The 14318-nt window shown below is 35.2% G+C and overlaps 1 protein-coding gene across 3 annotated transcripts in view; it reads left to right on the top strand.

Annotated features, from left to right (window-relative positions):
- Positions 1 to 14318, top strand: part of LOC130642383 (transient receptor potential cation channel subfamily M member 7-like) — a 56692-nt gene that overhangs the window by 40413 nt on the left and 1961 nt on the right. Inside the window, exons 18-32 of one of the 3 annotated variants that reach the window (XR_008982561.1) lie at positions 652 to 766; positions 1433 to 1561; positions 2391 to 2648; positions 2726 to 2903; positions 3875 to 4007; positions 4274 to 4476; positions 4931 to 5048; positions 5252 to 5522; positions 11737 to 11922; positions 12231 to 12313; positions 12490 to 12588; positions 12762 to 12848; positions 12995 to 13085; positions 13920 to 14075; positions 14160 to 14271. Coding sequence is in view for 2 of the 3 variants with exons in the window: in XM_057449470.1 (XP_057305453.1) it covers positions 652 to 766; positions 1433 to 1561; positions 2391 to 2648; positions 2726 to 2903; positions 3875 to 4007; positions 4274 to 4476; positions 4931 to 5048; positions 5252 to 5522; positions 11737 to 11922; positions 12231 to 12313; positions 12490 to 12588; positions 12762 to 12848; positions 12995 to 13085; positions 13920 to 14075 (2107 nt within the window). In the remaining variant the exon portion in view is untranslated. Of the gene's footprint in view, positions 1 to 651; positions 767 to 1432; positions 1562 to 2390; positions 2649 to 2725; positions 2904 to 3874; positions 4008 to 4273; positions 4477 to 4930; positions 5049 to 5251; positions 5523 to 11736; positions 11923 to 12230; positions 12314 to 12489; positions 12589 to 12761; positions 12849 to 12994; positions 13086 to 13919; positions 14076 to 14159; positions 14272 to 14318 lie in introns of those variants that run through there. The other 2 variants (XM_057449470.1, XM_057449479.1) reach the window with 2 other exon arrangements.

Raw genomic sequence — 14318 nt, 5'->3', positions numbered from 1 at the left:
GTTTCTGCAACATAGCCAAATAATTATTTGTAGCTATTTGTAGGTACTTGTTTCATGAAGTGCTGATTACTTTCATTATAAAAAAAGGACCCATTTCCACCTTCAATGCTTTAAAATCGCTCCAACCTCCAAATGTCTAGTGATGTAGTAAGAAAATGTGGACTAATTTGGCAGAGGAAACCTTACTTTACATTCATGGTAATCTATATACACTAAAAATTATCAAACCATATATTATGCATTTATCTTTGTTTGGAATTGTGCGACTTGAAATTCTTGTTCTGAATAAGATGTTTAAACTTTTTCGAATTTGCAGAGTATCGCACTCAGACATGAAGTGCAAAGTAAAGCATGTTACACGCTTATTAAAGACTGTGACTGGATGTAAAGGATATGTTTATTTGGGCTTTTTTTCATTATTATATTGGATTGCCCCAATTTTTTTTAAAATATACAGGTAATTGTGACACTTGCTAATATATATTTTGTATTACGTTATTTCTTTTGAAAGCATATTAAATCTAAATCAAAATTTCTCTGCACATACAATATTTCTTGACAGTTTTGTTTTGTTTATAGCGTGCAGAACACTAGACAGCAAGACTGGTCTGCAGTTTTCTTTTCTATGTAAAACAATTATTTTGCTTTTAGCCAATTTCACGACCAAATATCAATAACACAACAACAAGGCAAATCTCTGCGTGAAAAAATTAAAATGATTTCTGAATTTTATGCCGCACCTGTCACAAGCTTTTGGCTGAATTTTGTAAGTAATCCTGTTTGTGTTTATTAATCAAATTCTAATTTACTGATTTTTTGTCATTGTAAAGTTTAACTTTATGGACTGCATTTTGAGCAAACTCATCATAAAGGTTGTTACTTATAATAGTGTCTTCCGTAAAAAGAATTCACCTTTAGATTCCTACATTGAAAGTTTTGTGATAATGTGAAAAGCGGTCTAAGTAGGGAAAAACATAACATTAGGTGGAGATGTTGTAGTGGTAGTGCATCCGGTTGTGATTATAAGGTTTCAGGTTTGAGTCCCTACTCTGGCACTAATGTTGTGCTGTGAGCCCATTTAGAGTTATCTACTGACCGCAAACCTCTGTGGTAGGCACGCAAGTTAAAGAAATTATGCATGTATCTATGGCGGTAATGTAACATAGTTACAGTCGAAGGGAAGGGACTCCACACTTAAGGATGGATGGAGGCCCTAAGGACCTTAAACTAGCTATTACTTACTTACTTACTAATTGCTTTTTTACTATATGAATCTGAGACAAATGCTTTTTTGTTCAACACTTGCAAAGGTTTTGAAATGAACTTAGTTAAGAGTATAAGGTAAGCTTTATTTCAACTTACAACTACTCAAACAGTGTGGAAAGATCATGATTGAAAGCTTATGTTTAACAACGGCTGATGTTTTTTTTAGATTTTTTATTTGATTTTTTTGTTGCTATTTTGCAACTTTGTAACAAAGAAATTGCCAGATCGCCCATCTACTGTGGAATGGATTGTGCTAGTGTTTTTGATATCACTTGGAACTGAAGAAATTCGCCAGGTAGTGCTTTTGCTTTGATTGCACAATGTTGGACAACTTATTGAAGACATAGTGGTTAATTTCAAAGTTCTAAATAGTTATGAACGTACTTTCTATATGACGCACTCGCGTCCACTTGTCATTTGTTCACAGCAGATTTATAAGCTTATTTAGTTGGAATCTTGGTTAATTTTCGTCAAAGTCAGCATGGCTCCTTTTTCTAAAATTTTCTAAAGCTTATACAGGCTATATTTTTTTTTGTTTTTTTTTTTATAACTACTCGTGCAAGTTAGATTGTGTGGCCGAGAACATTTTAAATGTTCTTAGCCTGGACTTAAACGTTTAGCTGTAGAGATTAAACTTGTTCTTTGTGTATTTTTAAAAAAACCCAATGTGTAGGTGTAAAATTTGCAATAAGATTGAATATCTAACAAACTGAAGCTCTTATTTTAACAATTTTTTCGTATATAGAGACATTAAAATGCAATTCTCTAATAAATGTTGATTTAAATGTCAAAAAAATTAGATAGTTGTGTTTCTTTAAATCCACATTGTATTGTTTATTATTAAAGTTAGGTAAAAAGCATTGTAAGGGAGATTTTATATTACATTCATGGACATAACCCCACTCACTTCAGGCTTCCTTGCCTACATCTGGTCTAATATGACAACCTTCTGTGTAAAGCTGAGTTCTGGGATCCTGTAACGCATGCAAAAAACGCCATTTCAACCATTGCATAGTGATCTTTGGAGAGTGTAACCTGGCTACATGTTTAAGTAAAAGGGTCATTAGACTTGTTATCTTAATATAATTGGTAAATATATATATGTACTTTTTATCTATTTCAAGGTGTGTCATGTTCCTCATTGTGTACATTCTTGGCATAAAGTGAAGGTATGGTGGTCAATGCATTGGAACAAGTCTGACATAGTAGGAGTCTCCGTGTTCTTTTTGGCATTTGCTCTTCGTTTGACCACTTCTTCAGGATTGAAAAAGATAGCGCACATTGTTTACGCATTGGACATTATGATTTGGATTGTGCGCCTGTTGGATATTTGCGCCATCAGTAAAACATTAGGTCCATATGTTGTAATGGTGCAAAGAATGGTAAGATATTCTTATTTTTTTTGTATTTACTATAAAAAATTCTCTTTACTAAAGAGTTAACTTTGCTTCTTTTTCAGACAGTGGATGTTATTTACTTTTTAATAATACTCTCGGTATTTTTACTATCTTATGGAGTTGCTCGATATGCCATTTTACTCCCTCAAGATGATTTTTCATGGAGTTCAATACGACATATGATCACAATTCCATACTTTGAAATGTATGGTGAAGTGTTTTTTGAGGCTGCCGCAAAACGTAAGTATATACAGAAAAACTTACCTTCCTGTTCGCCTTTGTAGGACAGCTTCCTCTTTATCTTTAACCCAGTCACAATTGATTCCCTGTTGGATTTTAGTACAAATACTATTGTGTAGGGTATCTTCCTCAACACAGCAAACGGTTAATTTTTAAGACACTAAATAAAAAGTTACGTTTATATGACAGTCAAATTTATAACACGAATGTTACTTTAAAGGTATTATTTATTTTCCAACAAGCAACTTAATGCATCTGGCTAAAGGTGGATTGCTAATGTCGACACTTTTAGTTACTGTGCAAAAACTATTCTGACTCAGGGAAATAGAATTACACTGCTCAAGACAGCCAATGATGCAAGATTTGGACTGTGGCTGTTATACAAGATTGTCTATACGATAGCCTTTCCAAGACGGCAACTTTTTTATTGTCCCTTTGTTCACTGTCTTGAAAGGTTTTACTTAACTTTAAATGCATGCTAAATACACGTTTGGATAGAATAAAGTAGCACTGGTAAAGTAGAAAAAATCTGAGCAGTGGAATAGAGAAAAAATGCATCAGTTAAGCAGTGTAACCTTTTAGGTGCACCCCTGATGACAGTGAAAGATATTAACCCTTTGACACTAAAAGTCTTTCTACAAGATTTTCTAAAAACTTCTACGATTTTTTGCTAACAATCTCTTGATCATGATTTCTGGTCACTTATCACTTCAGCATTGACACAGCCGGAGAGAAAATTTATTAGTCTTAGCACGAGCCTTCATTTTGATTTTTGATGAATGAAAATGAGGAATGTTTACAAATATTTATTTTCTCATGCAAATCCTTTTTTTACATTGTACTTTACTTTGATTCAATCTTGGTGGTTACTTGACGCATGGAAAATGCATTTGCGTAATTCAATTTCAGTGTATCTGAAACGAAAGCCATCAAGTGTGTTCAAAAATAACTAAAGTTTTGTTTTTATTTAGAAAATGAAACAGTGTTTGGTACACGCCACGGAGCACACAGTTTTTACGCACAACCAATCGTGCTCTTCATCTTGGGTGTTTATTTAATCTTAACAAACATTTTGCTGATTAATCTCTTGATTGCAATATTCAAGTATGTATACTCCTCTTCCTGCCACAATTAAGATAACTAAAAAAATAAAATCTCTCTAACATTATTTTTTTTAAGAACTTATCAACTCAAATAAGGATACCCTGTTGACAATAGCTTTTCAGTCTTCCAAAATAATGCTTCCAAAAAAAAGTTTTTCACTGCTTTAACAATTTCATTTTAACCACAAAAACAATTTGCAATTGGTGTTACATTTTTGTAGCTGTGTTTTTTTCTATCTTTGTTTTTTTTGTTTTTGTTTATAATAGCAACACCTATAATACTGTTCAAATAAACTCTGAACGCATTTGGAGATTCCAGCGTTACTATCTTGTTGACGAATATCATCGAAGGCCTGCTATCCCTATTCCATTTATCATAATCAGTCACTTTATATTGCTCGTGAAATGGTTGCTATCAAAATGTAAGAAAACAAAGAATATTCCCAACGAAAATGAAGAAGAAGATGAAAGTAAGTATATATTTTTAAGTCATATTTCACACTAAAATTGTGTAGTGACAATATCATTGACCTCAAAATAAGGTGTGATAGTGATTGATAATGATGAGAGAGAGTAAACTTCTTATACATTGGTGAAAGTTTTCTTGTCCCTCATGTCGGTCAGCAAAAACATTTTGTTGGTTAGCATATAGGTCATACCTAAGCTTTTTTTTCAAAATGTTATTGCAAACCAAGGTTCAATTGTAGGGACATCACCCATTGCCAAATTGTCACATTTTTTAGAGTAATTGATTCATCTTTTGGAAGATTGATAAAGTTTACATGTTTGAATATCAGAAAATTTTGCTATTACATCAAATTCTTTGCAGCATAATCTAATTTGAAAATCATTTTAACATAATTTTAACATCATTTTCCACTTTGAGCTATTCTAAAGGTTATTATTCTGCATTTTTTTATTCAGGCTCAGAATTTTATGAGTTGTTGAGACTTGAACAAGATGCCATGTCTTGCTTTTTGGAAAAGAGGGAAAAGCAATTTCATGAAAACCCGGAGAAGAAACTCGACTACATACAAGCAAGGTGAATGAAACTTTAAGATATCAAGTTTTTAAAAACATCAACAATGTTGCACGATATAACGAAACAGTGAAATCATTAAGGAAAGTATTTCTAATTGTTTAGCTTTATTTAAAACTTTAACTTCTCAAAAGTGTCCTCAAAATATTTCAGAATGCGTTCTAAAAGATTTTTAACTGTCAAGTTTATTTTTGAAACCTATTTAGAGGTGATCAGCTAGAAGAACTTCTGAAAAACACAAAAGAAGAACTCGCAGCAATAAAAAAAAAGCTATTTAAAAGCACAACACAGGTTGATATGCGTTTGGTTCGTATGGAAAACACGCTTGTCGCTACAAAAAAGGCTGCAACACGATTGCCTTCGAAAAATAAAAGCAAAAGTTCAAACGCTATGCTAACTAAACGGATGCAAAAGCAGTTACATTTGCTTGATATGAAAACACATGAAGAATTAAATCAAGAAAATGTGGATGGACCAGTGAGTACATATTGTAGTTTTGTTTGTGTACAGTTTTAGCTGTTATACCTTCAGGGTACTTTTTTTTTCAGGTCAAAAAATTGTTTTTTGCAGGAATTTATTTTTAAAAAAAAAGAAGCTCGGTTTTTCTTTAACATTATCTCTAGCAAAAAGGATATTTTGTCTATAAATTGCTTTAGTATTTAGAACATCCCAGTCTATGATAAATTTGCGCTAATTATGTCTAGCATTACTACTGGAAACACCTAAAAACACCATAATAAAAGTAAAAATAGGGAAAACTGCTAAAAACATTTTTTTAATCTGTTATATTGTCTAGGTTCGTTTGTGTATTAATTAGATTATAAAAGAGCGACCGTTGCCAGTGATAGAAAAGGGGACTATTGGCACTCCACTAAAGTCACTAAATATTCCTGCTTGGTTAACGTAATTCTGTCCAGTGGTTGGCAAGTTGATTTCTTTGCTGTAGAAGCAGGGGCAAGAGGTTATTGCGCGAGAACAACCACGGCGTGTCTGAAAAGGCTGGGTTTTTCCAACAAAATGGCATATTCCACCGCAAAAAACCTTGGTAAAATCAGTATGACAGCTTCTTTCTGTGTATGGTCTCAAGACTCCTTAATTAAGGCACCCGGAACGAGAAAGACTCTTCCACCCAAGTCTGTTGCATCTCGTCAAAGTAATCCAGCTCCAGCAAAAGAAATGCCCAAGGGTCGTTTATCAGGTCCACAGTCTCTCTAAAAATCAACCATAACAAAACTAGTGCCAAAACAGTTTTTATAAATGCAGGTTTTGTCAACAAAGGCAATACGTGCTATGCCAATGTTATTTTGCAAGCACTAAGTACTATTCCATCCCTATGGTCCAAGTGTGCTTCGGAATCCAATTATGAGGGCGATTGCTCTTAACATGATCATGTTAAACCGTTCTTTGACCCCCGTTGATCCTTCAAACTTTCTTAAGGCCCTAGAACGTAAGATACACTCTTCTGGAAATACAACTTTCGAATACAATTCTCAGCAAGATGTGGTAGAGATGTTACTTCTTGTCTTTGATGAATTGAAAGGGTTCTCGGTAATTGCGTCTCATAAAATCTCGACAGCAGTATCGGTGTCAGTTAGCTGTAACACCTGTCTCTGTTCTTCAGTTACTGTTGAAAATCAGGACATCCTAACACTGTCACCGTCTTCCAGCGTACAATTGTCAGCTAGTATGTTTTTAGCTTCTGAAAATCTGGAGAATGAAAATAAATGGTTTTGCCCACAATGTTCCCTGCACCAAGAGAGCACTAGGTAAACAAGGATTACGAGGAGTAGCGAAATTTTAACCTTGCACCTGAAAAGGTTTGCAAGAGATGGAGAACATCTGGTTAAGGACAATAAATTTGTTGAAAATTCTAGTCACTCGGACACATCTTTTATCCAAAAGTATGCTTTGGTAGCTGTGATAAATCACTCTGGAACATTGAATGCAGGCCACTATTGGGCCCATATCAAAGATCGGACCACAAACTTTTGGTACCTCTGCAATGATAAGGCGATAAGCAAAGTTGATCCAAGAACGCTCAACAGCACTACATCATATGTTTTCTTTATACCCGCTGCTAGTTTTTTTTTCCCCTTTATAAAATGGGGGGAGGAAAATGTAAATCCGAGCGGTTTTGTATTACCCCAGCTGGTTCATACAAGCCAGTTTACCGTTAATACCCAGAGGGTAAAGAGTTCAGCTCACTCTTCTCTGGTAACTTATAAGAAGCTTAGCAAGGGGTTTGCTTTTAGCTTGTCTTTGGGTGTAACGACCCCACTTTTCACCCCAGTTCAGTAAGGTGCCCAAGCTTACTAACTTGGTCTTCAGGCTTGACAACCCTGCTGTCCTTAGTCAAAATATCGACAGGCTGGTCCTGTCGTGACAACGTCCTGTGTAAGGGTGAGTGTTGAGGCCCTGTAACACATGTGGAAAGCTACAGCCAGAGTCACAAGTTCTGGCGCACAGGAGGGTCTTATTTAATTCTTTTCTATATTAATATACTTTTGACATATACATTTTTCTATTTGTGTTTGATCTGTAACCAGTCCGTTTATGTTGTTAGCTCTGTCTTGTCTCGTATTGTTTGTGATAGAAGGATTGTTTTTTCTCTTTACGATTTTCTTAAAGAATAGTTTTAGGTCCAAGTTGGACAGTACTCATGCTTGTAAGAAGCAAGAAAGTGTATTCAGCACCTTCTGGGAGCCCAGTTTTGACAACCACCGTCCCTGTAGACAAGATACGTCAGTGCAGCTTGCTGTATTGTAAACCTTTTTCATCTACCAGAAAATAAAATCTATCACTTTAATTAAGCAAGTAGCTCTCAGACTGCAGAAAATTAATTTGTGTGGTAATTAACATTGATTTCATCATTAGCCAAGACCAAGCATCATACGCAAGATGTAGCACTATAGAATGATGTCTCTCCATCATTTTGGTTTGTTATTCTTGTTTCTATAAAATCATTTTTCTCACACAAAGTCATACGTTTAACATATATATAAAAGACGATCAAAAAATTCTATTAGTTAAACTGTGGTGGCGTCCCAGGTCCAGGCAAGTCGCTCAACGTTGCTTAATTTTTTAACCTAAATTTAAGCCTCAACCCTTAGTTACCTGGTTTTGTTTTGTGCGCGGACGGTACACAAGAAAGCAGATGCAACTATGCGAACACACGGGGGCGGTAGAATAAAATACTGTACATCGGTCGCTCTAGTACAGTATGATTATGACGTTTCATAGCTTAAATACAAACAGAAAAAATACAAAGATACAAAAGGATAAGCACAACATAAATAAATACAAATATAGCCTGTGTCGATAGACATACTATTACACGTACAAAATAAAACATGAAACACTAACTATTGCGTCGTTTACTGCGCTTGCTTCCTTTTTGCTGCTTGAAGAAACTCTTTACGTTAAGATTTCAATCACGAACTACGATATTTTTGATTCTCACTTTTACCACACGCTTGTCCTATTCGTACGGAGATTAGAAGCAATGTGAAAAGTGCGCGAAAAAACTATAAAAACCCAATTAAAATTAATGTGACGTGACGGGTCTCCATCTCCGAGACGGATCTTCATCGTTTATGTTCAAAACAGGTTTCTTATAAAAACATGTTTACTTTGTCTATTTCGTCCAGTGGATACGATAATTAGAACTTTGTACAGTGGAATCCCTCTAAAGCGGACACCATTGGTGCAAAAAAAAGTGTCCGCTTTAGAGGGATGTCCGCTTTATAGGAAGTTGACCAAAAAATTAGTTTTAGACCTAATTTTGACCAAAAAAGCTTTTTTTGTAGTACTGGCGGGTATCATGGGGTGACTTGCAACACTAGGGTAGACGGCAACATCAATAGATTTAGCTTATCGAGCAAAGAACCCAAGTTGGCTGTGTAAAGTAAGTTTAGCAGCTCAAATTTGTCGGTGTTGCAACCAACCTTTAAGTGTTGCTAAGGTTATAAACTAAGAAACCAAGTTATATTACGAAGATATATTTCATTTATCTTATAGGTCTTTCAATACACGTTTTTCTCCCTATTTGAAATAATCTTTGATTGAGGATTGTTTTCTATTTTGAAGCTGAAGTTCCTCAATCTTTTTCGTAATGGTTGACAACATTTCTTGGCATGTATCATCAAAAATAGTAGATCGCTTAATTTTATCAAGCATAGTGATTAGCTCGGTGAAACCAAGCATTTCTTCTTCAACCACGTCTTCACTCTCATCATCATCCTCGGAAATCTCTTCGACCTGACATGCCATCTCTGGATTTTCAATTGCGTTAATGCTAGCTTCTCGGATTTGATGTCGCCAATTTATTTCTAATTCGTTAATTCTTGGCTCCGAAGCTGGAACATCGGCGTCAAAATCGATGTATTCTGCAGCAGACATATCTTCAGTTAATTCCTTCACCAGAGCTTCAAATTCCAAGTCATCTTCTTGATCTTCCATCAATTCACTTTCTCCTTGAACTACGCCACATTTCTCGAAACAATTTTTGATGGTCAAGTTGGTTACTTCTTTCCACGCATCTTGAACCCATTGAATAGCCATAAGTATGTCTACGCTCTTGATAATTTCAGTTGCAGATTTATTCTCCTGGATCCTTGCAAGCACGTATTTGACCAGTCTTTTTCTGTACTTCACCTTGAAGTTTTGGATGATCCCCGCATCGAGTGGTTGAAGCCTTGAAGTTGTGTTCTTCGGTAAGAAAATGATTTTGATTTGTGAAAACTGGCCTATCATTGACTCCGGATGACAGGTGGCGTTGTCCAGAAAAAGAATAACTTTTCTGTCCTCAAATAAAAGTTTTCTGTTAAAACGTGCCAGTACAGTTTCCATTACTTGAGATGTCATCCAAGATTTAGGATTTGAAAAGTAGTGAACGTTAGCTGGACGCGATGGATCTTTCAATTTTTTAAAACAACGCGGGACTTTACTCTTCCAGATAACAACAGGCTGGTCGATCTTTTCAGCTGCATTTACAAAAAAAGCGACAGTTAATCTAAGCTTTGACTTTTTCCCACCTTTTGCTTGTTTTCCTTTTTCCACTAACCCTTTGGCCGGTAGAGCTTTAAAAAAACAGCCAGACTCGTCCATGTTCCAAATATTTTCTAGTGAATAACCTTCAACCAATTCTTTGATCCTCTCCATCCAGGAAGTAACCGTTTCTGTAGAAACGTCACCAGCTTCACCAACAATACGACGTTCTTTGACGGAATATGTTGTTTTCCAACGATCCAACCAACCGTCAGAGGCGGAGAAATTATCAAAATCGCTGTTCTGAAGTTTTTCCTTAATTTCCAACGCCTCCTCTTTAAGCATTACACCATTAGGGTAGATGTTAGAAGCGCAACATCTTTTGTACCATTCGAATAAGATCTCATTTATCTTGTGATACTTGCCATGGCGGTTACGTTTTTTTGTTTTCTCACGAAAAATTTCATGTTGTTCACGAATTTTCTTTTCGTCTCTTAAAATATTTGCTGCGGCTGTCTTTCCAATCTTGTAAATGTCTGCTAGTTTTCTACATCCAAGTTCTGGATTTTTTTTGGCGAAATCCAAAAACTTGATCTTATCATCTAATGATAAAGTTTTCTTCGCTAGGTTACCAGCAAGCTGCTGCTTCGACATTGCCATGTTGAATGTGCATTAGAAATTCAAAATTCGAAATTCTTTCCAGTTTAAAATTTTACGCTGCAATGTCTTCACGATTCGAATGCTATTTTAAAGTTAAAGAAGCTGAAGAGAACACAGATATGTCGAACGTTCAACTAAATGAGATGCTTCTCAAAAACATTGACCAACAGATTGAGATTATCCTTATAAAACAGAAAGAATATCGCTTCGACTCGTTTATCCGTGGATACCATGCTTACATGGACATATGGAGCCCAAAAGTCGGAGAAGAGAATTTTTGTTTAAAAGCGGAAGAAGATAACGAACATGACAAGTTTGCTGTAGCTGTTACAGATGACGATAAAGTAGTTGGGCACGTCCCTAAAAACCTTAGCAAACTATTCAACAAATTCATGTCGCTTCCTAACTGTACCATCGGATGTAAAGTGACTGGGAAGCGAGTGAACCGTGGTGCTGGCTACGGACTAGAAATTCCTGCCCAGTACCAATTAATTGGTGTTGAAAAGGCAGTTGAGTGGGCCGAGAAAAATATAAGGAAAGTGTTGGACTCGGTAAATAACAAAACTCAAAGATGTACTAAGTAAAATGGTTTAAATTTTAAGAAAAAGTGACATTTCATCTCGTTATTTTTCCATTGTCCGCCTTATAGGGAGTGTTTATAAGGGAAACTGTCATTTGGTGCAAAGATTTTTGTCCGCTTTATAGAGTGTCCGCTTTATAATCGTCCGCTTTATAGAGATTTTTTTATGAGAGTTTGACCTAAATTCTGCCGGTGCAAAAATTTTTGTCCGCTTTAGAGGGCTGTCCGCTTTATAGGGTGTCCGCTTTAGGGGGATTCCACTGTATTATAAAAAAACATTCAAAAATGATAAGGTATTGTTTTGCAAGTTTTTGCCAATTTCTGTAGTTTAGAGGTTAAAAGTGAAATTTGAACGGAAAATTCATTTAGTGTACGGTTAATAATTGTTATAACATGCTAACATGATATTATAACATGCTGACACGATTCTTTGCAGTACTTAATAGTATTATACCTTAATTTTAGAATTCACCTCGATCGCCGTCTATATCTGAAGAAGAACCTTCTTTCAATATTTCTGCACGACCATCTTTACCCACTTTGAAGCAAGAAGAAAGTATTGAGAAGTGTCATATACTGTCAAGATGTCTTCGTTATCCTTCCTCTGAAATTGAACGATTTACCTTTCCTGATCAATTCGTCAGTTGGAAGGTAACTCTGCTGTTTTCACCATTCTAATAATCAAAATACGATTTACAAACGCTTAAAACTGACTGGCAATTTAATAGTGTATTATTGCGGTTGTCTACATAATATGCAGGCTGTCAGGTTGTGTGTCGCTTTTGTTGTTTCCTCTCCACACGTGTCTACTTCTGTTTTATCCTTGTGGAAAGCCAAAATTAAGTTGCTTCATCTCCTATTTTGTGCAGAGATTATCATTAAGAAGTGTGAATAGACTTTTAAAAGTTGTGTTTATCACTCCTTTTTTCGCTAGATGCTATATTTTCATAACGTTTTAGGTACCATTTCCTAGTTATAAGCCACGATCATATGTTGCACCTAATGTTTTGCCTGGTTTAGCATGGGTTGACAAAGAATTTGAGTATGTGTTTTTTCTACTAACTTAAGAATGTCAAAGTGACTCTTGGTAACGTAATTGTGTAAGGGGGGGGGGGGAGGGGTCTTCAAGTGTATATACTGTAATAGAGAGGATCGAAAATAGCTGGAAGTGCACACTGAGTGGAAACACTTTTTTATTTTGTCTTTATTTTTAAAAAGCGTAAACAATCCACCCAAGTTCAACGAGATTGATGGTGAAGTTGACCGTACAAGTTTTGAAGGAGTGTATAGCATCGACGAAGAAACTGGCTTGCCTTTGTAAGAATCTAATTTTAATCTGTAGAAGTTTTCTATTATTGTGTATGTACATTTTGGTGTGAGCTAAAAAAGCGGTATCCTGCATCCAATACTTCGCTTAAATAGCTGACCAAATGGTAAAGTTGTTTGTTAAATAGATCTCTGTAGTATGTACCTTGAATTTCAAACTGTAGAAATCCTGCAGGAAGAACAGGTCTGATTGGACGCGGCTTATATAGACGATATGGTCCAAATCACATTACAGAAGCAATTTTCACCAGGTATTTCCAATGATAGAAATATATTTTTATATAGCCTTGAAAGTTTATTGCGGAAGATGCTACATAAAGCATCATCTGTACAAATACTCGTTGCGAATATCTAAATAAACTTGCGAAATTATTGTTCTGGTGTTGTGTTTATTTAGATTTAAAGATCAACTGGAACAGCAAAAATCAAAGCCGGAAATGGAAGTTCTGGTTATTGAAAAAAATACAGGAGAATGTTATCTCCCTTCGGTAAAATTTCTTATCCATGAGTTGTTTGGTGGATCTGTCTTTGTCTTCAATAATTTTTTCGACCCTACTTATTTACCCTTACCCTCTACTTTATTCTACCACACCTTACGTAAATTGACTCTACTGTTAACTAACTTTCTTTTCTTAATTTTCTCTTCATCTTCCCAGCCCCTTTACTACTTATTTTTATCTCATTTATCCCTTTCATCATCTATATTCTTTAATGATTCACGACTGTTTAAACTCCTTACTTTCTTTCTCCTATGACACTTCCTTTACATTTTTAAACCCTATTTTCACTGTCTGTTCACTCTAGTTCTCTTCGCTGAATCCCACAATATAAGAGCCTGGCGGACTTTGAAAATGTTAAGGAACTTGAAATGAGATAATATAACCTTAAAAACCTTGAATATTCATTACATGAGAAACAAATGCAAATCCTAAAATACAATCATTGCCAAAAATATGTTGGTCTAGCTATGACACAATGAGTTATGTGACTTGTTGTATTTTCGGCCTTTTTATGTTTGGGTCTTACTTATATTTGCCGTGTGTGTAGTTTGTGATCTTCTTGTGTATTTTTGTTTGAGAATTTTGAAATATTGCAAAATTTATAACTAGAAACCGTAAAAAACGGCCAAAATGAATAGAAAAAACTTTATTAACTCTTTTAGTACTATTATATCTTTTCTTCTTTTTTCACTTTTCCATTACATAACCTTTTTCCCTCTTTGAAAAGGGTACTTATACTGTAGTTATTTTTTAACTTCTCTACTTTTTCAAACTTTTACTTGTTGACTTCACTTTCTCAGGCTGTTTTTTTATTCATTTTAGGATGAAGTTAAACAAAGCACCAAAGTTAAAGATCGACTTCCACGCATACTTCTGCAGTTGTTTAACTCAAAAACATTAAAAGAACATGGAGTTAATCGATTCAGTTATTTAGGTACCATGGCAGCCCTTGATGCTGTGATTAGAAATCGAACAGAGGTTTGTGTGAAAGAATCAGCTTGTTTATCATCTACCTGCATGTAAGCAGCAAGGAAGTTTGCCTGCACAAGGCCTTATTTTTAGATAGGGTCGACTTCACTTCTTACGTTATTCACACAAGATTGTACAGAGTAGGACAGAAAAAGAGCTTATCTGCAAGAAAGAAATGTCTAGTTTCTACTAAAGGCTGTTCGAGGTGACCAAGCTAGACATTTTGGGTACCTTGATTCAGAAATATTTGTC

Source organism: Hydractinia symbiolongicarpus, chromosome 1 (assembly GCF_029227915.1).
Source record: "Hydractinia symbiolongicarpus strain clone_291-10 chromosome 1, HSymV2.1, whole genome shotgun sequence".
In the NCBI taxonomy this organism is placed as follows: domain Eukaryota; kingdom Metazoa; phylum Cnidaria; class Hydrozoa; order Anthoathecata; family Hydractiniidae; genus Hydractinia; species Hydractinia symbiolongicarpus.
This window is presented reverse-complemented; position numbering and strand designations above follow the sequence as displayed.